Source organism: Amblyomma mixtum, chromosome 4 (genome assembly GCF_055824585.1).
Source record: "Amblyomma mixtum isolate Tamu chromosome 4, ASM5582458v1, whole genome shotgun sequence".
NCBI lineage: Eukaryota > Metazoa > Arthropoda > Arachnida > Ixodida > Ixodidae > Amblyomma > Amblyomma mixtum.
Genome location: NC_143015.1, coordinates 156,348,544 through 156,371,948, shown reverse-complemented (window position 1 = coordinate 156,371,948; position 23,405 = coordinate 156,348,544). Strand labels below are relative to the sequence as shown.

The 23,405-nt window shown below is 47.5% G+C and overlaps 1 protein-coding gene across 3 annotated transcripts; it reads left to right on the top strand.

Annotated features, from left to right (window-relative positions):
• The first annotated feature begins 161 nt into the window (after positions 1 to 161).
• On the top strand, positions 162 to 21,714 carry LOC149348895 (salivary peroxidase/catechol oxidase-like). 3 transcript variants are annotated; one of them, XR_016282531.1, is made up of 13 exons: positions 162 to 415; positions 3,509 to 3,744; positions 5,875 to 5,995; positions 8,087 to 8,313; positions 9,929 to 10,285; positions 11,805 to 11,906; positions 13,781 to 13,894; positions 14,262 to 14,389; positions 14,878 to 15,130; positions 16,987 to 17,314; positions 18,797 to 18,928; positions 19,756 to 19,864; positions 21,469 to 21,493. XR_016282531.1 is itself a non-coding variant. In XM_089541015.1 (13 exons), the coding sequence occupies exons 1-13, from the start codon at positions 390 to 392 to the stop codon at positions 21,527 to 21,529; spliced, it is 2,226 nt and encodes a 741-aa protein (XP_089397141.1). In that variant the 5' UTR covers positions 162 to 389; the 3' UTR covers positions 21,530 to 21,714. The 3 variants fall into 3 exon arrangements, 2 of the variants coding, with proteins under 2 accessions (XP_089397141.1, XP_089397140.1); XM_089541015.1 differs by having other exon boundaries at positions 18,797 to 18,966; positions 21,475 to 21,714; XM_089541014.1 differs by having other exon boundaries at positions 18,797 to 18,966; positions 21,469 to 21,713.
• The last annotated feature ends 1,691 nt before the right edge of the window (positions 21,715 to 23,405 follow it).

Genomic DNA, 23,405 nt, shown 5'->3' with positions numbered 1-23,405 from the left:
AGTGTTCTTTTTTGCGATCATAGAGGGTGCTTGCATCGCTTAGCTCCAAGGAGTGTAGGCACACAGCAGTGACTAGAATTTGAGGTGTAGCCTCCGACAATTGCGATTGACGGACTAGTCCGTGCAGCGTAAACGCCACAACAGAAAACAAAACAGCAAAGCGGAGAGCCAGAGGAGGTTAGGCAAGAGCGTGAAATCAAGTGGGAAGAGAGTAAGGGCTAGCAGTACGACGGTCGGCGGCTCGCCGGGGTTTCGGAAGGGTCCGGCCGCTTCGAGACGGCCGCTTCGCGCGCAGTCGTCCTTCGCTACCGGCCGCGGCCGCATCAGGAAGATGTAAGGCCCACCTTCGAGTGGCTGCTACGGTGCCTGCCCTTGGGAGAGCGCGAAACATGGCTCAAGGTAACGTCGCACTCAGGTGAGTGCAATATAAACGCGATAAGTGCGCGCGTCTGTGAAAGCTCGTTAACACCAGCGGGGATCGACCTTGCTGGCGACACGGTTTAGAACGTGCACATCGTGAGCTGGGTGGAGAGAACGTTGCGATTTCAAAACATGTGGGCGAGCAAAGCAGGCTTGCTCGTCCGTCGTCGGTGGGTGACTGAACTGTGCGTTGAACGCGCTAGGAGGAAGCCAAAAACAAATCTGGCCCCGCCTTGGGGCGTAGATTGGAGGAAACGATGGCAGTGGGTTTGGCCGCACATGTGATTATGTTGGGAAAAAGAAGAAACGAATACACCCGTTGTTTGTTACGGGTTACAGTGCAATGACTTGTGTTGAAGGTGCGATCAAGTTGTCGGAGTAGGAGCGGCTTTGGTTTGCGTAGCAGACGACACGAGCCGACAGAGGAATATGCGCAGTTGGCTCCCGCGCCGCGTCGTCTGCTACGGGATTCATAGAGGCGATGCTGCGTCGAAGCAGACGAGAATACTTGATCCGCATCGCGTATGTACATATATATTACTTGTGAGCACTAAACAGATTTAGCGACACGTTGCATGAGACAGGGCAGTTTAAATTGCAGGCGTCACTGGTAATTGCTTCTATCCGCGCCTGAAAGACGCTCACCCACCAATCGAGGGATCATCGGAATCCTCAATCTACTACTCTTCCTCATATACGACCTACATCTCTAATCACCGCTTTTCGTGCGGGTAAATGCTTTCCCATTTTGTAGTTCTTGCTATTTGACAATATTTAGCACTCTCAGACAGCGAACTCGCTGTTAATGTGTCTTACCTGCCGCATTCATTGAGTGTAGTGTAGGTGTGGCAATGGACAAGATTGGAATCTTAAATTGTCGCTGATATTAAATTGTGGTATGGTGTCGGGGGCAGGAAAGCGATGGTCTCTTGCACGCGGTGGGAACGTAAAGAAAAAAAAACAGCAGATGCAATCGTCCAGTTCGATAAACACTTTGCGAGCTCAAGAAAAAAGAAAAAAAGAGGGGGGGGGGTGGAATTGGAGGGGAGTGCTTACATTACAATGTAGCATTCCTTTTTCTCCGCACAACTTTCCGTCTTTGCTTGTTCTTGTGAACGCCTCATCATTTCGCGTCCTGAGTGAATATGTTTGTGGCTACGGACTCCTAGCCAGATCAATTGAAAGGCAATGCGATCAGGGTTCATCACTTTTATGCGTGAAGCACATGCAAATTTCATGTTTTACTTGAAGGGAAAAGGAAAGTGTATTACTTGCTCAGACGAGCAGAGAACCGAAGCATTGAAAACGCTTTTTGTAATGACGAGGGAAATAGCCATGCAATAACATAGTCCACAAAATAAATATTTGGCATCCCTTAATTGGCAAGTTACTTATTCATGCCCGATGAAGTCTCCGGGTTTGTAAATTTTCGTCTCGTTTTTCGCAATAAGTAGCAAAGAATCAAACTCAAGAAATTTCTTAGCGTTTACCAGTTACTATATATAATGCTTTGTTACATTTATAAAGATTTTTTACGTTTTTAACACGGAATATTGCATGGGAGCTGCATCATCATCATCAGCATGACTACCCCCACTGCAGGGAAAATGCCTCTCCCATGTCTCTCCAATTAACCCTGTCCTTCGCCATTTGCGGCCACCATATTCCCGCAAATTTCTTAATCTCTTCCGCCCACCTAACTTTCTGCCGCCCCCTACTACGCTTGCCTTCTCTTGGAATCCACTCCGTTACCCTTGAGGACCAGCGGTTATCTTGCCCTCGCATTACATGCACTGCCCCGCAGAGCACAACGGTAGGTCTTAAAATGAACATGCAGAAAACCAAAGTAATGCTGAATAGCAGTTCGCAATTAGTAGCGAGGTGCTAGAAGGGGTAAGGCAATACTTGTACTTAGGGCAGGTAGTGGCCGCTGATCCAGATCATGAGAGGGAAATAACTAGAAGAATAAGAATGGGGTGGAGCGCATATGGCAGCTTTTCACAGGTCATGAATGGCAGTTTACGAATATCCCTGAAGAGAAAAGTATGCAACAGCTGTATCTTACCGGTACTGACCTATGGGGCAGAAACGTGGAGGCTAACAAAGAGGGTTCAGCTTAAGTTAAAGACGGTTGTGGATGAATTTGAATGAATTTGTGGTTGCATGTATCAGTTTTTAGTACGCTATGTGAAGTTTGGCTAACAGCTGTCTTCACATATGATCGGTTTCTGTGCATATGGAAACAGAGCCATGCACTCTGCGTCGCCTCTACAGAGCGTTCGATCAGTACACATGGGGCGTATTATATAAGCTGAAATCAGAAAGCAGCCTGATTTTTTGGCTGCGGTGCTCTTGTCCCCTGACTGGGTTTGTCTACATCCGCACAGACGTTTCCTTTATAACATAGCATCTGTGGAGCTGTGTGGCTTTGTTGGCAGGGGAATCCTACGTTCGAACGCACTACACAAGGGTGACGCGATCTGTACTTTGTAACATGGCACTTGTCAATCTCCGTAAGGGAGAATGGTTTATGCTTTATAATTTTTGGAGGTTTAACGTCCCAAAGTGACTCAGGATATTAGGAACGCCGTAGTGAAGGGCTCCGGAAATTTCGACCACCTGGGGATCTTTAACGTGCACTGGCATCGCACAGCACACGGGCCTCTAGAATTTCGCCTCCATCGAAATGCCGCGGCCGGTATCGAACCCGCGTCTCGGGTTAGCAGCCGAACGCCATAACCACTGAGCCACCGCGGCGGCTAAGAGAAAATGGCTAAGCAAAAAACGAAAACAGAACCACCATTCTACCTTTTTACCCTCGTTCGAGCTAAAGCTTTCAGGTGTCCTTCTTTCTTTGTTGGCCTCATTCGTTTTACCTCTTTACCAAGTTCTAAGGTGTAACTCCACATAGAGACAACTCGACAAGAGAAGCTCCAATTGGATTACAGGGAGTACGAATTGAGAAGAGCCCTTTTAACACGCTTGATGATGTCGGGGCCAAAGCATCAGTTCGTATGAACCGGAATGTCGAGTTAAGCGAGTTCGAATTACCGCGCTTCAACTTATTACGCTCTTTCTTCCATGTCAGGGAACTGTGGCTGGCCTCGGTGTGCGCGTTGGCACTGTCCTCGTCGCCATCCGTGCTGTGGAACGTGGAGATACCCAGGCCCGCACCAAGAAGCGACTTCGAACCGTGCGAATCAGCCAACGTCCGCCCCGCTAAGCAGATAACGAATACCAGCGGTCTAGTCATTAATGTCACCCTTCTGCTGCCGGCGATCCACCAGGGAGTGAGGGAGAGCGTCAAGTACCTGCAGAGGCACGGTGAGGGAGAAAACAGATGCACATTTGTTTGCTCTCTCCTTGTGTGATATGTTGATTGGCGTGCACGTCACGTGGTTGAAACGAAAAAAGGACAGAAAGCTGATCTATAGTTGGTGCGTTTCTAAATGGAACAGCTCAGACTAAGGACGGAGTGAAAGAAAAAAATTGCGAGGACACTTTGGCAACTAAAGTGTTGAGAGGTGAAAGCCGAGGACACTATGCCGTGATGACTTCCGGAGGATGTGACGTCACACCGTTCCCGTGAGTATATCGATACCCAAATTATGCATCTTTCGAGGATCTTAAGTGTTAATTACGCTTAATTACACATTTTTTCATCTAGTCTGACACAAATTCGACGTTTTTCCGACCATTCTGGGACAGTTTTAACTATGCCGTGACGACTTCCGGTGGATGTGACGTCACACCGTTCCCGTGGCTATATCGACGTTCACGCTATTCCGATGCAATTTCGACATTTTTGTCTCTAATTAATTAACCAATTAATCTACAGTCATAAAACATGGCTTCTAGGTTCATTTTTTCCTCCTCTATCTGAAGCAACCATTGGTTTTCTTCTGTATTTTTTAGTTCCCGAGTTAAACGCGTGTGACACCGCCTGCTAACGGACGACAGTATGAGCCATTAAAGGCTTTCGCCTTAATGCAGCGCCTGGCTTGCCTACTCCTTTTGTCCGTGCCTCTGTGCTGTTCCATTTAGAAAGGTGGTCGTAACGTGCCAGGGGAATTGGACGCATATTCTACGCTCTGAACAGAAAGGAGTATAAAGAGAGTAAGGGAGACAGAGTAAGGGAGTAGGAGAGGACAGGTTACTTCCTTCTTTGCTCCCACATAGGCGTACAAAAGAAGACGGTGGAACAAGCGAAGACAAAGGAGGCTCCTGCAGGGCAAGCGCCAAGGGATATGGCCTGAAACCAGTGTGCGATTATGTTCACGATTATATAATTTCATCTGGTAGATTCCTCTGCTAGAATGAGAATTCACTATTTTTTTCTTTTCCGTATTTTTTATTTTGTACAAATTCTAGCTTTAGGTTCCAAAATTTTCCAAATACTCCACTCCTTGTACAAGAGTGCGTTTGTATACACTATGCACCCTGGCCAATCCCCCGCCGGGGGTATGTGACATTAAGCCTGAGGACATCACATCATCATCATCATCAACAACAAAAGGCACACGAAATGATAGGACTGGCTCCTTCGTCTTCGTCAGTCCTATCCTGTCGTTTTGTGCATAGAGTTTCTTACTATTACCTAGAGGGAAAGCTGGCGGCGCTGCACTTCAGCCACCATGGACGCTCAAAGCATCATGGGGCGGTGAGCTACTTGTTGCGGCACAGTCGTAGTTTTTCAGGAACACGGAGTGTCATTACTAAGATGTTTCATTCCAAAAACGCTGTCCGTGTGTGCGCAGACGACTTTCGCGCGAAAGCAGTGTGCAAAAGCCACAGTAGTGAAAACGCGACGACACACGGCGCCAATAAAAGGTTTTACTCTTCCGAAATGCCATTAAAAAACCTCTTAAGGTATCTAAGCAACAACATTTTTTTAAAAACATATTTACTTTTAAAAATGCGCTTGTTAATTACGAAATATCAGTTTTTATAGTGTTCATTACTTGGCCAATAGGAGAGCGAGTCGTCTCTTATTTAGGGCAAACTTTGCACTTAAATGCTTTTCTGCTCGTTTGTAGCAATCACTAGACAAGATATTGAATGTTAGGAGGTTTGTAGTTATTGAACAGCTTTATTTTTCTATTATTTTTTGGCCAAAAGTTGCAGTTCCGCAACAAGTAGCTCACCGCCCCATGATGCTTTGAGCGCCCATGGTGGCTGAAGTGGTATCGAGGGGTCGCCATGCAAACTCCCATAGAGGGGTCGCCAGCTTTCCCTCTAGGTAATAGTAAGAAACTCTATGGTTTTGTGTGCCTCCTTTGTCTTCGTCTGTCACGCCGTCTTCTTTGGTAATTCTCATGTACTAACTAGACCATACAAGAGTTCTACTTGAAACCATATCGGCCTATTTGTTTTTATAGCGTAGCTGGGCTTTCAAGATACAATGCGCAGGCATCATTCGAGTGACAATCCGGGAACGCGACTGCATGCTCACAGGCTTCCAGAAGTCCAAGTACGAGAACGTGACCTGGCCCAGGCTGAGGCGACGTCCGGGAGCCCGGGACTTCGAGACGGTCGCCTACGCATCCCAGTTCGCCACAGAGTACATCGCTCGCAGGTATCCACACCACGCGAAGTCGTGCATACTACGACGTCTATATTTGTCTAGATAGATCATGTAACCGATGTTATACAAGACAGCAAGTTCCAGCAAGTTACAAGAGAATTTGACAGAGCTACGTTTGTTATTCAGTGAAAGACGTTTCCGTTTATGGTGAGTGAAATATCTGTAATCGTGTGCGCGCGTGAGGATTGAACTGCTGTGTAAGTACTCCGCATCGATTCTGAAAAAGGTCACATCACAATCATGTCTGCCTGATTCTGTATTCACTTTTCTTTCCGACTTAGCCCCCGTAATTCTTGAAAAAGTCAGCATAAGACCATGGTCATGGTGGACTCCTCTGCATTTGCTGTCTTCAAAGCGAAGCTATAGTTCTGTCGTGCTATGTTGACAACAGCCGCACTATAGTTACGTACGTGATCCAGGGAGAGAAGAATGGTTCAAGGAGCCAACGTGGGTTAATGATGTCCTAGTTTAAATTCAAAAGAAATGGACGTGGGCTAGGCGTGCAATGCGAAGGCAAGATAACCGAAGCTCGTTGAGGGTAAAAGAATGGATTCTGAGAGAGAGAGAAAGCGCAACAGTGGGTAGCAGAGTATCGGGTTGGGTGGATAAATTAGGCGGTTCCCGGGAATAAGATGGCCGCAGCTGGCGCAGGGCCTGGTTCATTGGAGAGATGTGGGAGAGGCCTTTCTCCTAAAGTGGACGTATTCATGCTATTGGCGATGATCAGTTCTATACAATGTTGTCACTGCTTCACTTTAGGGGACGATTCAGAGAAGGTTTTGTTGTTGACAAACATAGTATGGCTTGTTGTGGCAAGTTTGTCGAATGAATGAAGTCCAAGAGATGAAGATGACAGGGTACCGGTGTCCTCGTAATATATAATGCTGGCGAACCTAATCACAAAGCCGCTGCTGTCATCGTTAGTTCTAGACCCCGACTGGTCTCAGATCAGAACAGCCATTCGCCACAAATGCGCCCTTTGAATGCGGACACATCTCAGATTCACGGCCTTTGAACCTTGAACAGGGCCAACACCTGGGTTTCGCAGTCTATCCTACAACGAGTCTTCCGAGCGTCGTCAACGCCGCTGGCACCCGGCGACATTCGACCCGCATCATCTCCATCGACGATGTAGGCGTTAAAGAAACTTCTCCGCGACGCTGGTAAAGATCAGAACAGGCTCACAGCAAACAGTGGATATTCGTGGATATTCGTGTTGCTGCCAAAAAGCACAGGGCATATGTGATGGGCTACTATAAGCTCCGGAAGTGAGACTATGGGCGACTTCCGGAATTGGGATAAATCACAACTCGAATCCTTCGATAGGCGACTTTGGCGTTTCCAACGGCAGTTCACTTGACCGTCAGTTGAACTGAACGGCAGTTAGCACCGTTCAAATCTCAACGGCAGTTGAGTTCGACTGAGATCGGGGTTCCCAGTTGAACGGCCAACTGACAAGATGGCGACCAACGAATAAAAAAAAAATCCTGTAGTGATTGTCGTGGCTCTGTGTACTGCGGCATGCGCAAAGCAGCAAACTAAGCAGCAAAACTGGAGACGCATTAAACACATGTAGACATAGCGCGTGCATCGAGCAGGCGAAGGGTGAAAACAAAAAAACGACGATGACCAGCGAACCGACCCACATCGGATAGTCTTCGCACGAACCAAAATCGGCACGCAAATTTTTACCCAAAAGAAAAAAAACAATGCACAAAATTTGCCGCTATAGAAAAGAATATCTACAAGGCAATCATTTACTACCCACAAAAAAAAATGTACACGCTGTTTTTCTTTACTTTCACTTCGCTCTAGATGAAACTTCACGTGGTTAGTGTGCTAACTGAACTGAACGCAAAGTGCTCGTGCAACAGCAAGCGAATCCAGTTGAGTTCAACGACAGTTGAAATACTCAACTGGAGAGATCTTTAGAGTTCTTTCCTTCAAACCGTTTTTATTTTTCCAGTGCAGCAGCCCGGAGATATGATCTTGTGGAAGGTGTGTCCGTCTTTCTTCTTTGAAAGACCTTTCTGCTTTCGCGCCTCAGTTGGTTTTGAACGCGGATTCTCGTCCGCCCGTCAGGTTGAAGCTGAAAGCGGACGACGTACACGGCGCCGTCATGTGCGTGGACGTGGGCGACACCGCGCTGGGCCGCATCTGCCCCAAAGACCTGACCGAGGAGACCGTGTGTCCGCGGAAGGCACTGCACTACCGCACCCCGGACGGCAGCTGCAACAACTTCGACAGGCCGTCGTGGGGCTCCACCTTCTCCGCGCTCGTGAGGCTCCTGCCCGCCAGGTACGCCGACGGTACGTTTTCCCCGTCAGCTCGTCTTTAACTTATCACGATTTCGGCTAGCTGCAACCGTACCCTTATAAAAATGGTCTACAGAAAGTCTATAAAGTTCTTACGACTCTACCGACTTCCTATTTTTGTCTATTCATAGTTTATAGACTGCCTATAGAGAAAAGTATACTGAAAGTGTATGTCCATAAATCTATCGATTCTCTACAGACTGTTTATAGCATTTGTATGGCCTATAGACTTTTCTCTTGGATTTTTTTCATAGAGAGTCTATAGACTTTACAGACAGAAATCTATAGACAGTCTATAGACTGTCTAAAAGAATTTTGTAAGGATAGAGTCCCTCAATCATTACCAAGAGCTCAGGACAAGTGTTTCTAGTTCCCTTGGCCGCCACCAAGTGGCGCATGAATTTGAACATTCAAAAATAGCGCGTTGGCATCATCTGTGAGTTATGAAAGAAGAATGACCGAGTGGCTGCAGAACAGAACGTGATTGGCCGCTAGGCTTAATGGCCCTACATGGACTCTGTCCCGAATCCCTGGTGATGATTACAGGGAAAAGTTGAGAGGTTGAGGTTGCTGCAAACTACAGGTGGGATTAGCCTTCGGATTCTGCCGGCAATTGTTCAACCATAAGGACACTTGAATGCTAAATAAGGTCCACTAATTAGGCACATACCTGAGGCCTGGCTGATCTACATCGCTGTTCTCACAGCCACCCATAGTTCCCAATAGTCAACTCCTTATGTCACCATCTGGAGTCCAGGTCCGAGTCCTGGATAAAATTTAAAAGAAGGCATGAAATCTCCTTTGTGCATAACTGTTTTCCTCATGGGTAGACTATGTCCTGAAGGGAAAAGCGAGGGGCTCCTGTCTTCTTGAGGGAAGCGAACAACACAGACACTTCCGCGTTGTACAGTGCATAGCACATAACATAATGTTCTATATCCCCGCACACACCACATGTGGAAGATACACCACATGTGGGAAAAGTGGCGCCACCGTCTATGCGAATTTCTTAAAGAACGCTTCGTCCACTACGAGAATGCCGGGAAGACGAGCCTTCGCATTCGGTTTGGCTTGTTCGGCCGAAGACGTGGATTCTGTCTTGGAATGGGTAGCTGCGCCGCGATGCGCTCCTTAATGCGCGGATTAAATTATTTTGCTGGAGCGTTTTTCGCGTCAGTAATTTTAACTCAAGTGAAAGTTCGATGTTAGTGTGTTATGGAAACTTACCCAGCATTTCTTCGAGGTTTGCCTCGAGAAGAGCCTTATTGTTACGGCTGAATCCGCGTTTCGTGCGAAGCTATAGCCATGCCAAATACGAAACCTCATCTTCCCGGCATTCCTCTGCCTCTCAATGGTGGGCTATTGCAGCTCCACTTTCCTTCGAGGTAATGCAGTCAAAACTCGTTATAACGAAATAATGGATATAACGAAGGAACTACGATTTTCCTTGCAAGCTCCGTCAGCACAGGCTATAACGAAGCTGCGCTTATAACGAAGCCGGTCCCCTTTAACTTCGTTATAACGAGGTTCAACTGTATTGAGGAAATCTATGGTTGTAGCAGCTGACGCTGTAGTGAAACTTTTGCCCTCTCCTGTGGAAACATCGCAGGGATATCAAGACCCCGTGTCTCGACGGGTGGCTCGCCGCTGCCCAGTGGCCGCCTGGTCAGCCTGACGCTGACCAACCTGGACCGCACGGGTAGACCCCTGGAAGACCCGAGGGCCACGTTGATGCTGATGCAGTGGGGCCAGTTTGTGGACCACGACGTGTCCCTGACCACGCTGTCTGTGTCACGCACGGGGTTCCCGCCCAAATGCTGCCGGCCGCAGATGTCGGCCGAAGACGTGCATCCGGAGTGCATGGCCATCTCGGTCTCGTGGCGGGACCGGTTCTACCGCAAGTTCGACACCACTTGCATGGAGTTCAGCCGCTCGGCGCCCGCTGCCAAGCGAGGCTGCAGGTTGGGTACGACATCTGCGAAGATGCGGTGCTGATAAGAACTATTCTAGGTCACTGATGATCACTCAAACATCGGCCTTGCTTTTAGGATGTTTGTAATGTGTAGAGCTGCCGCCAGCCGTAAACAGCGTATCAGCTTTTGGTACCAGGCCATTCCAAAGCACTTTATAATACTACAGACACATCACTGAATCTTTGCCCTTGTGTTTTACTAGGATTTACCCGCCACCGCGTTCAGTTTCTATGGCGCTCGTCTGCTGAACGCGAGGTCAAGGAATCAGAGGCTTCATATAGGAAGAACAGCACACAATGCGGTGGCCCGGGATGCATCATGTCAAACGGCGTACGCTCATGAAACGACGCATTGTGTTGCCGATTATCGCGTGTTTGTTGACTAACTACGCAGTAAGTGTGATCGCAGACGACCCTTGTGATTGACACGGCTGTAGTTGCGATTTCTGCGTTCGTGAAGTGATTCCCGTGAGTTTTATAAGCGAAACAAATCAGAAAACGTTCATCCCAACTGTAGTCTGCCATATGCTGGCTATGTAGCTGTGGGCAGGAGATGCACGCATAATCTTGAGGAACACGCATCAGCTGGCTGAACGTCTTTCTCGCGGAAGTGCGCGTACCACTGATACAAATTTAGCGGCATGTCGCATCTGTATGCTACAGGTTCATCGTCCAGAACGACCGCTTATATGAAGGGCGCTAAAATCCTGCCTTTTGGCTGGCGCCTTACGTATGCGTGTATGATGACTCACGCTTGGAAACTTTTTTTTCTTTAATGTGCCAAATGACAGGTGATGGCACGCTCATGTGTTACTCCTCAGATATTCATACCCAACAATACTGGACAAAAGTATTTTTGAACGGCAAAGAGTTTATGAAGGCCATTTTTTCATATATTTTAAGGTTTCACTATAACAGTCAACGTATTCTCAGATCTCCCATCTACAGGGTTACATTTTTTTGCTATTAACATTTTTGCAATCGTCAAAAGCTTCCCACATTTGTTTTTTAATGGCAGTCAACTGTTCGATGCGCCGCCGCGGTGGCTTAGTGGTTATGACACTCCGGCTGCTGACCCGAAACACGCGGGTTCGATCCCGGCCGCGGCAATAGAATTTCGGTGGAGGCGAAATTCTAGAGACCCGTGTACTGTGCGATGTCAGTGAATGTTAAAGAACCCCAGGTGGTCGAAATAATTCCGGAGCCCTTCACTACGGCGTCGCTCATAGCCTGAGTTGCTTTGGGACGTTAAACCCCGATAAACTAAACTAAACTTAACTGCTCGATGCCAGCGATTGAGGAATTAAAAGTCTTAAAGCTTACTTCGCCTTTTCAACTAACGTTCCCCTCCTCGTGGTCATTTCGAGAGTGCAGACACCAACGCTGCCTACTCTACGGTTTTATCTGTCAAATGAAAGAAATTAAGCCCTATCGAGTTACGCTGTTTGTGCAGCAGCGGTTATCGTCGAGGTAGAATCAGTCGCTTATGACACCGGTCTGTCGCGCTTCTCAGGTGCGCGGGACCACACCAACCAGGTCACAGCTTTCATCGATGCATCCACGGTTTACGGTTCCACCGCCGAAGAAACCAACCAGCTGAGGTCGTTCCGGAAAGGTTGGTGCCCATCGTTTGCAACCTGAACAGCAGTTCCTCATTGTAATGGTTAGTGCACAAGCTAATGGCCGGAATTTGAAGGCCTGCTGGTTCTTCAACGAAATGTAATAAACTAATATTACCTAGCGTGATTTAACGTTAGGTAACAGGTAGATAATCGATGGTTACTGAACATACTCATTTGCGGCTGCAAGGGGTTCATACTTAAACGGAATAAATGCTCACTCCATCGGCACAACGAAAAAGTACCATTCAATTTTGCTTCAGACATGAATTATTACAAACAACCATTCTTAACTATACCTGTCAACACCAAAGTTTCACACTGCGGTTAATGTCGCCGGAGATACAGAGCTAAGAAACGACTCAAAACCATCACTGGTGCTGATCCTGCTGGAAAAAAACAACCTAGAATTTCAACAGTCGTTCTTTTCACCCAGAAATCGAGGATTTCCCTTTACGCCGATATTTATATCAGGGAGCAGCCTTTTTGAGGCTTACGGTGTTGTAGAAACAGGGAAAGCGGTATGTCTACTATAACAAAAAAAAATGGCTGAGGCTTAACTTGGTTAAGCCTGGAGAATGCGAAGCATCATCGTGTCGTGTAATTTGGAGGCGCACAACCACAGCGACGGCGCGAGGTGGGCCCCCGTTTCTCCACTGTCGTGACGTCATCGTGTCACGTGGTGTGACGTCATGTATCACGTGATTTGGAGGCGCATAACCACGGTGAAGGGCTGAAGTGGTAGCTATAAAGTAGTATGCTTAGCATAAAAAACTTCCACCGCAGCGGCGGCCGGGTTCTTTGAGCGTCCGCCTCTCATACTGCAACACAATCTTCCGCATGTACTCAACAAATATAAACATACCACAGATTTCAGATTCAAAAAATTGCGACGGTATTTTGTTGATATGTGATGTATTTTTTTTGCACTCATTATGTATTTCTGATTCTCTAGGTGCACTATGATCTACACAGACAATTTCGTGCATTTCTCTAAAATTTTTGATCATTTCATACAACTTGATGTGTATATTCTGCTTTAATGTATGTATATTTCATTGTAAGTGTATTTCATTGTTTGTATTCTATAGTGTGTACTTTTGTTCTCCTTTTGTTGTATCTTGCTTATGTTTATTTCAATCACCTTAAATGTATAAGCCACTGTATATAACGGTTTTCCGGGCCCAGTCAAGCTGCGAAAGCAGCTTTTTGCCTGGAAATCCTTCCAGTTCTTCTGGAAAAATAAATTCAATTCAATTCAATGCGGGAGGTTCGGGGTTCGATCCCCAGTGCCGCCGGGTACCCACCGGTGACGCAATGAGTACAAGCTTTCCCCTGCCTGATGCTTTAGGATGAAATACTTGGGAAATGGGTCTTCGATCCCACCTTGAGTAGGAGAAAAAACCTTGTGCCATGGCACTCTTTGGCCTTGGATGCCAAAGAGCGCCAAAAAAATTCATCGCCATCAACAAAAAACTCAGTGATGTCACCACTCTAGGATCATGTGCTGAACATCTGATCACTGAGTATGAAGCACCGCCGTATTCACCTGATAGCCGAGGAAAATGTGCTATGTGTGGTCCACTGCCCAAGCAGCACAGGTAATCGGTCCAGTATTGTAAACGTATTGGTAAAGTCCGGTCCAACAAAGGACCAGAGTGAAACCATCTATTTGCAATACTGGGCTGTTTACCTGTGCTTTTTGGGTGTGCCGTCTGTAGCTCAGGTCCGTATACCCTTCAAACTACACCACAGACTACATGATGACACATGGAGGCCCGCTGGATCGCACAACTTGTTCACTGTGCTCGCTGTCGGCTCGGCACTTGCTATCTATTGCTGCTCACACGTAACTCATCGTTGTCTGCAGGCCTGCTTCGCACGCTGGACGTGAAGTGGTCCAAGCCCCTGCTGCCCCCGGGCTCCGAAGCTGAGATCCTCGAATGCCAGGAGAGGGGACGGAACTCCAAGTGCTTCATGGCAGGTTCGTGCTGCGCTCTGTGTGCAGAATATTGGACTTCTTTGGTATTGCCACGAAAAGATAGAATTCCGAAACGTTCCTGTATGTAAAAACTTTCTTGTAAATCAGAAATACAGAGGAACATTGAATAACGCGTGCTACTGTAAATCGCGCGAGTTGGCGGCTGCAGCAGAGCCGAGCTGGAATAACGTTTTTCTTTGCAGCGACGTCTAACACCACGCGAAGCAGATTTGTCAGCAGTGACGTCATGACTACAAAAGTTCTTGGCGCATATCCTCAAACGTTGATTTAAAATAAAATATTCCACCTCTAAAAGTTCAACAGCGGGTTCTAATAATGCAAAAGGACGGCTTTCTTCCTGGCACCGTAGGGGACTCCCGTGTGAATGAGCAACCGGGCCTGACAGCCCTGCACACTGTCTGGATGCGAGAGCACAACCGCGTCTCCCGCGTGTTGTCCTCGCTCAACCCCGGCTGGGACGACGAGCGACTCTTTCAGGTGAGACCCAAGGCCACAGTGATGGACCCCTCCGAAAGTTGCACGCGTCAAATGATGTTTTGATTTCAGATGTTCAAGCTAACCGTTCAGTCTAACGAGCCCAAGTTTTCTGATGACGATGATGATGAAAATTAGAAACTAGCGCCATCTGTTGGCTGCCAATAGCGAACACCGCTTAACTCAATAGGGATATTTACACTTGGGATTTTGAGAAAACTAGAGAGTCTCTAAAGATTCCGCACAAACGTGGTAACGTCCATGGCTCACTCTTACTTCTCGCTGCAAAATATGACCAATAAAATGCTTCTTCTCGCACTGACTATTTCCTAAGGCCATAAATAACCAATAGGATGCACCGAAGATTCTAAATTTCCAAGGTTATTTTGAGTATTCAGCGCCAAACGCCTTGCCGTGGCAGGCGCGTGAACTACAAGCGTTTGTGTTTGTCCGCATTTCTTTGGCTCGTGAACGAATATTCCTCCCTCCAGGAGTCGCGACGAGTGGTGGCTGCCGAGGTGCAGCACGTGACCCTGTCGGAGTTCCTGCCCGCCGTGCTGGGCGAGTCGGTGGTGCAGATCTTCGGCCTCAAGCCCGCCACGGCGCCCCGCTGGCGGGGCTATGACCCCACCCAGAACCCTGGCGTGTCCAACGTCTTTGCCGCCGCTGCCTTTCGCTTCGGCCACAGCCTGGTGCCGCATGCCTTCCACCGATACGACAAGCGACACAGGCTGCTCCTCAACGGTGGGTCCGCGCATCCGCCCTTGGCATGCATAGTTAATAAACAGGGCTAGTCCGCACACTGTATATTTGCTGGCAAAGAGCGCAGCTATACTCCGTTTCATAGATAGCAGGCAACGCTGCCAAAGCTAGCACGCCTATTCGCGCAGGCTAAGTCCGCACGCAAAAAGTAGTTTGCCATACAACCAAAGCTAACACAAACATATTTCGTAGCGACAAATCTTAAGTGCGTGACTGGCACCTCCCGGACTTCGTTTTACCTCTTGCCGCATTTTCGTCCTGCGACTCGTAGAGATTTCGAAAAGCAAAAAGTACACGTGGCGGTATGATACGCGGTTGGTAGGGCAAATCGCTTGTACTGAATCCGCGCCCAAAAAGTTGTTCACTCTCCGTGAAATTATGGCCAGAGAGCCTGAACGCTGAGCGCCTCACAGCTTCGACCGTGATTTTTAATGTTACCACATATTTTTATACCGCTCTTCGTATTCGTCCAAACAATGACCGGAGTTTCGAGAAGAACGAATGATACGTGGCGGAGTAAAATGGTTTCGCGGACGCACTTCTTCCGCAACCTCCGCAGCGTTGCCTGCTATGTATGAAACGGAGTATAGGTTACCTTGGTGTCTGCGTGTTACAGTGCATTTCTTGTAAATTCAACTATTTACTGCACCTCCTTCCTGTCTCAAGTGCTCTCTGCCTTCTAGATTTCGATCTTCAAAGCCTGCATTTTTCTTTACTCCTGTTCTTCTGGTTCGACGCGTTGTTTGTTTGCCAAAAGGAAGCGTTAAACGACATTGCGCTTTCCACTACACTCTGAAAAGAGCTCACAACGCCACGTGTGTAGTACGCAGAGATATACATGGTGTTTCACCTAAGACTATCCGCAATTTTTAAAAATAGGTATTGGGTGTCAGAAGAGTACTTTTTTCGACGTATCATTGCTTGCGGTGTAGTGCGCCAGAATACAGCTAAGCCGAGGTAACTCGTAGGCTGGTTAACTAATATTGAATAGTAAGCTTTTTACTTACTACTGCTATGCTCGTTTACTGAGAGGGTTGCAGCCCACCGTAAGTAATATCCGTATCATTTTTTAGATGTTCCAAAATATCATTCTCGTCGCCGCTGCAGTGCAAGCAATTTTTGGGCCGTGCCACAGCCGAAAGCAAAACCGCGCGACCAGAAAGAGTGCTAGTCACGCCTACGAGCACGCGTCACAGATTGACGCCCCTGTAACGTGCTCTTTTCCAGCTTGCCGCGCCCAGTCGGGTGCTGCTAAAGGAGCACGTGCGCACCCGTACATCATAAAAGGCTTAGCATGTAGCGGATAGGCATGCGAGTGTAGGCATATACTGGATGAACGTATGCCTACAATCCAAACAGAAAGGAGTAAAAAGGGGGTTAACTTCTCTCTAGCGAAGGGAATGACGTAGAAGACAGCTTGCTCCCTTTTTACTCCCATATAGGCGTACTGTGTTTAGAGTACACTGTGCTACCAGAAGCCATTTGGAGTGCGCACCTTCCACTGCACCTACAGTCTTTGTCAAAAGTAACCAGGCTACATGGTTTGCTTCTAGTTCGTACAGTGGAGCCCTTACAGCTTCCCTGAAGCTTAAATGGTCGTTAAAGGTAAGGACTGGGCGTCTTCTTACCTTTCAACACGTTTTGATCTTTAGGAAAGCCACAGGGGCTCCACTATACAAGCTAGAAGCAAACCATGAAGCCTGGTTACTTTTGACAAAGACTTTACGCAGCAGGCATTCGGCTCCTCCGTTACAAGTCTGCGCTACTACGTCGACTCCGCTGTATGAGAATCTCCACCGTCTAATCTCTTCCTGCCTTACGCTCGCCTGCGCCCCCAGACACTCCCCTGCACTCGGAGTTCTTCAACCCGACGCACCTCTTCCGACCGGGCGCAGTGGATCGCCTCGTCCTGGGTCTCGTCAACCAGGCCGCCCCGGGAATGGACGAGCAGCTGAGTCCCGAGGTCACCAACCGACTGTTCCAGCCGCAGGGTCAGGACTTCGGACTGGACCTGATGGCGCTCAACGTGCAGAGGGGGCGCGACCATGGGCTGCTCCCTTACGTCGCCTGGCGGCGCCAATGCGGATTGCAGGAAGTCCGGGACTTCCGGGACCTGGAGCAGTTCATGGGGCCCGCGGCAGCGCAGGCGCTCGGCAAGCTGTACACGTAAGTACAGAAGTCTAGATCAATGTAAAGTCGCAGCATACTCGTACTCTGAATGCCTGGGAAAGAGGCTCGATCTACTTTGTTGAATTATAGCTAACATTATAGCTAGCTAACGCTGTATATTCAAGCGCTATTTAACATTTATGTAACCAACTGTATTTTTCTCTCCGTTTTTATATATTTACCACTCTCCGTCTGAAATATCACTGACCGTGAGGTTTGGTTTGGTTTGGTTTATTGGGGTTCAACGTCCCAAAGCGACTCAGGCTATGAGGGACGCTATAGTGAAGGGCTCCGGAAATTACGACCACCTGGGGTTCTTTAACGTGCACTGACATCGCACAGTACACGAGCCTCTGGAATATCGCCTCCAACGAAATGCAGCCGCGGCCGTGATCGAACCCTCGTCTTTCGGGTCAGCAGCCGAGCGCCGTAACCACTGAGCCACCCCGGTGGGCTGACCGTGAGGGATAATGTGAATAAATAAAAATAAATATGTTTAGTTTAGTCTATTCTAGTATAGTCTAGTCTAGTTTAGTTTAGTTTATGGGGGTTCAACGTCCCAAAGCGACTCAGGCTATGAGGGACATCGTAGTGAAGGGGTCCGGAAATTTTGACTACCTGAGATTCTTTAACGTGCACTGACATCGCACAGTATACGGGCCTCCGGAAATTCGCCTCCAAAGAAATGAGACCGTCGCGGCCGGGATCGAACGCGCGTATTTCGGGTCAGCAGCCGACCGCCATAACCACTCAGCCACCGTGGCGGCAAAAATAAATATGATTATGTCTTCATGCCCCTCCACAGGGAGTTCTTAGTTGCACTGAAAGCCATTGAATAGAAAGAGTAGGCCGAAGGGATGCCTGCAGCACTCTTTTTTCTGGATCGCCCGTCCCGTCGTGGACAAGCTAGTTATCCTCAATTTTCCTTTTTTTCTTGCTGTTGTGGAAATATTTGATTCATTTATAGAAGGACGGTACGACTGCATGACTTGACTGAGTAAGTTATCATGTGAAAATCAACCAGTTGAATGTGTAAAATTGAGTTCGCTGAGGGCTGTTTGAGAGATTCACTGGTTATGCAGCGGATCGTCAGCTGCGGTAGGTTGATTAGGTGTATTAAACTAGTTGCCAAAGGATGGATTAGGTAAATTGGTTTTTGAGGAAAGGAAATGACGCAGTATCTGTCTCACATATCTCGGCCGACACCTGAACCGCGCCGTAAGGGAAAGGAGGAAGGAAGGAGTGGAAGAAGAGAGAAAGAGGTGCCGTAGTGGAGGGCTCCGTAATAATTTCGACCGCCTGGGGATCTTTAACAGCACAGCACACGGGCGCCTCTTGCGCTTCGCCTCCATCGAAACGCGGCCGCCGCGGTCGGGTTCGAACCAGGGTAGACGAGCGCCTTACCACTGAGCCACCGCGGCGGGTAAGGATGGATTAGGTCATCGACGCGTTCGCTAATTCGGGAAACTGAACGAGCAGGTCGTTGGACGACGTGGACCTGTTCCCGGCGGGCATCGCCGAGAAGCCCGTGCTGGGTGGCGTGGTGGGCCCCACCCTCGCCTGCCTGGTGGCTGAGCAGTTCGTGCGGCTTCGCCGGGGAGACCGCTTCTGGTACGAGAACGGCGGGCTGGCCTCGTCATTCACGGCCGGTGAGCATGCATGCTGTGCACGTGGTATGGAGGCACATATGTCCACTACGGAAGGAGGGCAGCATTTTGTCATGAGCTGCACGCTCTAGACAGAGAGGAATAAAAAGGAGAATAAGCTGTCCTCTAGCACACTGCCTGCACTCTTAACATAAAGGAGTAAAAAAGGAGTAATCTGCCCGCTAGCACACTCTCATTTATAAAAGAGAGCGCACTAGAGGTCAGTTTACGCCCTTTTACTCCCATATAGACGTATTCATGTTTAGAGTGCAGTTTGGATGGAAAAACTGCATTTGGATACTTTTCTGCCAAGAATTACAGTAATTTCCGGTATTCTGCCAGATGGGATGAATTTTTGCTAGAAAAATTTAGTTCACTAAATTGTCCGCACCCATTAAAAAGTCCGTAGGGAGCAAGGCGTGCCATTCAGTACATACAAATTTATGCGCACGCACTGCACAATTATCACGAAACCTCCCAATAAAATGAGCATCGGAGGTTTTGTGCCATATTAGGCGACATTGAAAAGAAAAAATACTGTGTCGTCCGCACCTAAATAGAGCCCGCAAGACGCTAAGTTTAAACTTTTAAACATGTATAGCAGGCAGATTGTGTGCCGGAAATTACGGCAATTAAATTAGGACTCCCTTACCGGGTAATGCTAGTGTCGTGCCTTCCCCTGTTCCCCTTGTCTGTAGTACCTGAAGCTTTGTCACTGAAGGTTGAAACCAAATTGAGATTGTGTGAGTGAAAACGGTCAACTTTTTTGCGGGGCCCGCATGTATTTCGCAGACCAGTTGCGTGAGCTACGCAAGGTAACGCTGGCGCGGGTGCTGTGCGACAACCTCGACGACATCGAGACGATACAAGTCAGGGTCATGGAGCAGGTGGACCAAAGACGGTGAGCCCCACGTGTCGACGATGAGTGTTGCTGTGTTTCTGTTCAGCGATAACTGAGGAATATCGGCGCGGGTATTTGTTGGAGCCGATACTGCTCGGTACACGTGCGTCACTGCTTTAGCCTTTGTCCTCATCATCTCCTCTACTGCAGCATCGTCATCATCATTATATCTTGGGCCAACGTGCGTTTATTGCAGAATAGATCGAGGCCTTCCCCAATTTGAGCCAAACTCTAAACTCGCTAACCTTACTGAACCACTTATGCTTCTACCACTGTCGATTTTGTTTGCTTCCTTTTTCTACTCTGTCCTTTTTTATTTTAATACTATATGTGCCATAATAATAATAATAATAATAATAATAATAATAATAATAATAATAATAATAATAATAATAATAATAATAATAATCAGCCTGACTATGCCCACTTCAGGGCTAAGGCCTCTCCCATGTCTCTCTAATTAACTCTGTCCTTTGCCAGCTGCGGCCACCGTATCCCCTCAAACTTCTTAATCACACCCGCCCACCTAACTTTCTGCCGCCCCCCTGCTACGCTTGCCTTCTCTTGGAATCCACATCCCTTTACCCTGAAGGACCAGCGGTTATCCTGCCTTCGCATTACATGCCCTGCCCAAGCCCATTTCTTCCTCTTGATTTCGACTAGGATGCCATTAACCCGCGTTTGTTGCCTCGCCCACTCTGCCCGCTTCCGGCCTCTTAACGTTACGCCTATCATTTTTATTTCCATTAACATCTATGGCGGCCTCTCCGGATCCAGAGATTCTTAGCGTCCTCCGCTGGGTCATAGGTCTGACTGTCGCCTTGTTCAGTTGCTCCGCAGCCGCTGGGGACTGGGGGCCGGGGGTTAATTGGTTTGTTCATAGAAGGTTGTGGTCAAGTACTACACCAAGGCGGCCAAATCCAGGATGGCATAATAATAGGCTGACAGAAAATTAAAGTAAGGTCGTGGAACCAATTATCTTCAACAAACCTTAGCAGGCTTCGGCTGGGCAAGTCCCCGGAACGCAGGACTCAAGGAGAAGACGATTACAGGAAGTTGGACTTTCAGCTGCGAAGGAAGAACACCTGACCTTGTGGTTAATGGACGACGCTAAGAACTCTCTATCTCCTCTGGGATCGCGTACCTTTCCCCAAGTCCAATTTTTTTCAGCTTAGTTTTGAGTAAAAATATGTCATTAACCTTTGACCTGCAATTTTCCCCTAAAACTGTGTTTCTTTTAAATTTTTACGCCTCATATCTATTTAATTATAAATGCGAGAACATTACATGGCTCTGTCGCATCAGCAAAAAGGGTTCGGAAATTTGTCCGCACGAATTGTGATTGGACTGAGAGTGTGTGATAAAATGTTGCCATGGGAAAAATTTGGTTGATGAGGTGTAATTAGCTAATTCGCTAAACGCAAAAAAAAATGCGAAAGAAATAAGCTCCGACGTCAAAATAGCCATGGAAATCGATATATTGCATGGACATCAGAGCAGTCACGGGCGTTGATATAGTATGTGGACGTATTGCTTTCGCATTGCTCCAATGCGGGTCGCCGTAGTGATCTCAAAATTTTTTTCTCTTTGTCTTTTCACTGCAGGAACAGAAGGCGGCCGTGCACAAGGATACCGGAAATGAACTTTTCGTTTTGGAAGTATTAATATATTCACGCTTGTACATATTCATTTGTGAGCACGTCCCCCTATGTTGCGATATGGAGATCAAATAATAAAAAGAGAAATGAAAGGCTGAAGAATCCTGGCTTTTTCTACTTGTTTACTCATGACAACAGAACTATAATCAGCGTTAAAATACTGCCTGAAAACAGGCCACCTTGGATGATTCATGGAAAAAAGAATGCACTTCGAGTCGTTGCAAATGGACGCAGGCATATCATTTACGTCACGACATGGACGACGTCATGAATGTACTATCCATCGCATAAGTTCCTTGAAACGCTATGGAAGCTAGACATATTCTCGCCTAATACAGAGAGTGGTTTAAGGTGGCGGTCCCACTCTGACGGTGAGCGGGAACCATTTTTGGTGATATTTGTACGTCGACTGTACCTCGCTCGTTCGCTTCATAAATATGGTTCAGATATCTCCGAAAAGCTACTTTTCTCTGCTTTCGAAAGATGCATTTTGTTTAACGGTAGCTGCAAATTTATTTCAACTGTAAAAGAAAACGCAAAGATGAAAACTGGCAGTTGAGCTCAACTTGTCTCAGGAAATGCAAAATTGTGAAAAACCTCTTGCACCTAGAGAAATATCTTTCAAGATACTTTGAGATCGGATGCTAATCAACATATTTAAGCATTTAGAAGTACGTGTATAGATTAGTTTATTAGCCACGCATGTTTGAAAAGCATAGAAAACAGAACAATGTAATCTGCAATAACTTTTGGGATATGCATTGCACTGCGGCGTTTTTTTGCACAGTTTGAGGTCGTCTAATTGCCCTTCTATTCTGAAAATTTCATCCGTCTGCCTTGTTTAGTTTAAAAGTTATTCATGATCAAAGTTAGCGTTTTTTCGAAATAGTTAAAAACGGAATGCAAAACTGTTCAGGTAACCAGCGCGTGGCAGTTTTGAGATTTTGCGTGAAGAAACTTAATACTTCGCTCTACGCGGCTAAGCATCGCCTTTACTCTACGGCTTTTGGGGAATGCGCAATGTCTAGTTGATTTTAGCTACCTTTTTTGTTCTCCTCATGAAGGACACAAGCTCTTGAAACGTACCGCGGCTTCTTTTTTTCTGGCAAATATACTCTTAAAATGTCGGTCTCTCATTCCTTTAATCAACTTGTAACAATTGCCAAGAACAAAGTCCACAGAATACAAACAATAATAGCAATAACGCAGCGACATGCGATAAATGTAGATAAATTTAGTAAGTAGCGCCATCTACACACATGCACGTGTACTAAATAATCACAGTTCAAAAAAATAACGAGTGTGGCGCTGCTAAACATTTCCAATCAGGAGGTGTTCACGAGAGGGAACGATACCTCTACGATGTTCGCACGTTTCCCTCGATTTTGCCCTATGTAGTGTGTGTCGAACTTCCAAGCAGATTTCCGTCATATTGCTTTGCTGGATTGTTTTGTAGCGTAAAGCTAGTAAAGCCACACTGCACGGGTCAGAGCCGAGTTTTGCGCGAGTGTGCGCCGCCTGTTATGCGCATGCGCGAGAACCGCGTGACATCACGAGAGGCGCAGGTCCGCAGATGCGTCGCCACCTCGCTGCCGGCGCCGCCGGCGTGCGCTCCTCTCCGACGCGTGACCTCGTGTTTACGACAGTTGCGCCGCGCGCTACTGCGCATGCGCGAGGAGGGTGCGCGGAGAAATGACGGTCGCGCTCAACATGTAAGCTCTGGTAAGCTAAGGAGAGTCGAGCCGCTGCCAAACGGCGCAGAAGACTGGAAAATGTAAATTCTTCCGATCCCGAGGTTGTCGCCTGGCAGTTTGCTGTCGAGCAGCCAAGGCGAAACGTGCGGCCGAAACACCGGATCACTTTACGCTACGTATACCCAGGCA

What these genes read in the sequence shown, in the direction of transcription:
- LOC149348895 (XM_089541014.1), top strand. Translation starts at nt 390, where the DNA reads ATGGCTCAAGGTAACGTCGCACTCAG. An exon ending in ACGACGAGCGACTCTTTCAG is followed by an intron (nt 14,390 to 14,877) that starts GTGAGACCCAAG and finishes TCCTCCCTCCAG; the next exon opens with GAGTCGCGACGAGTGGTGGC. An exon ending in GCGCTCGGCAAGCTGTACAC is followed by an intron (nt 17,315 to 18,796) that starts GTAAGTACAGAA and finishes CTGAACGAGCAG; the next exon opens with GTCGTTGGACGACGTGGACC.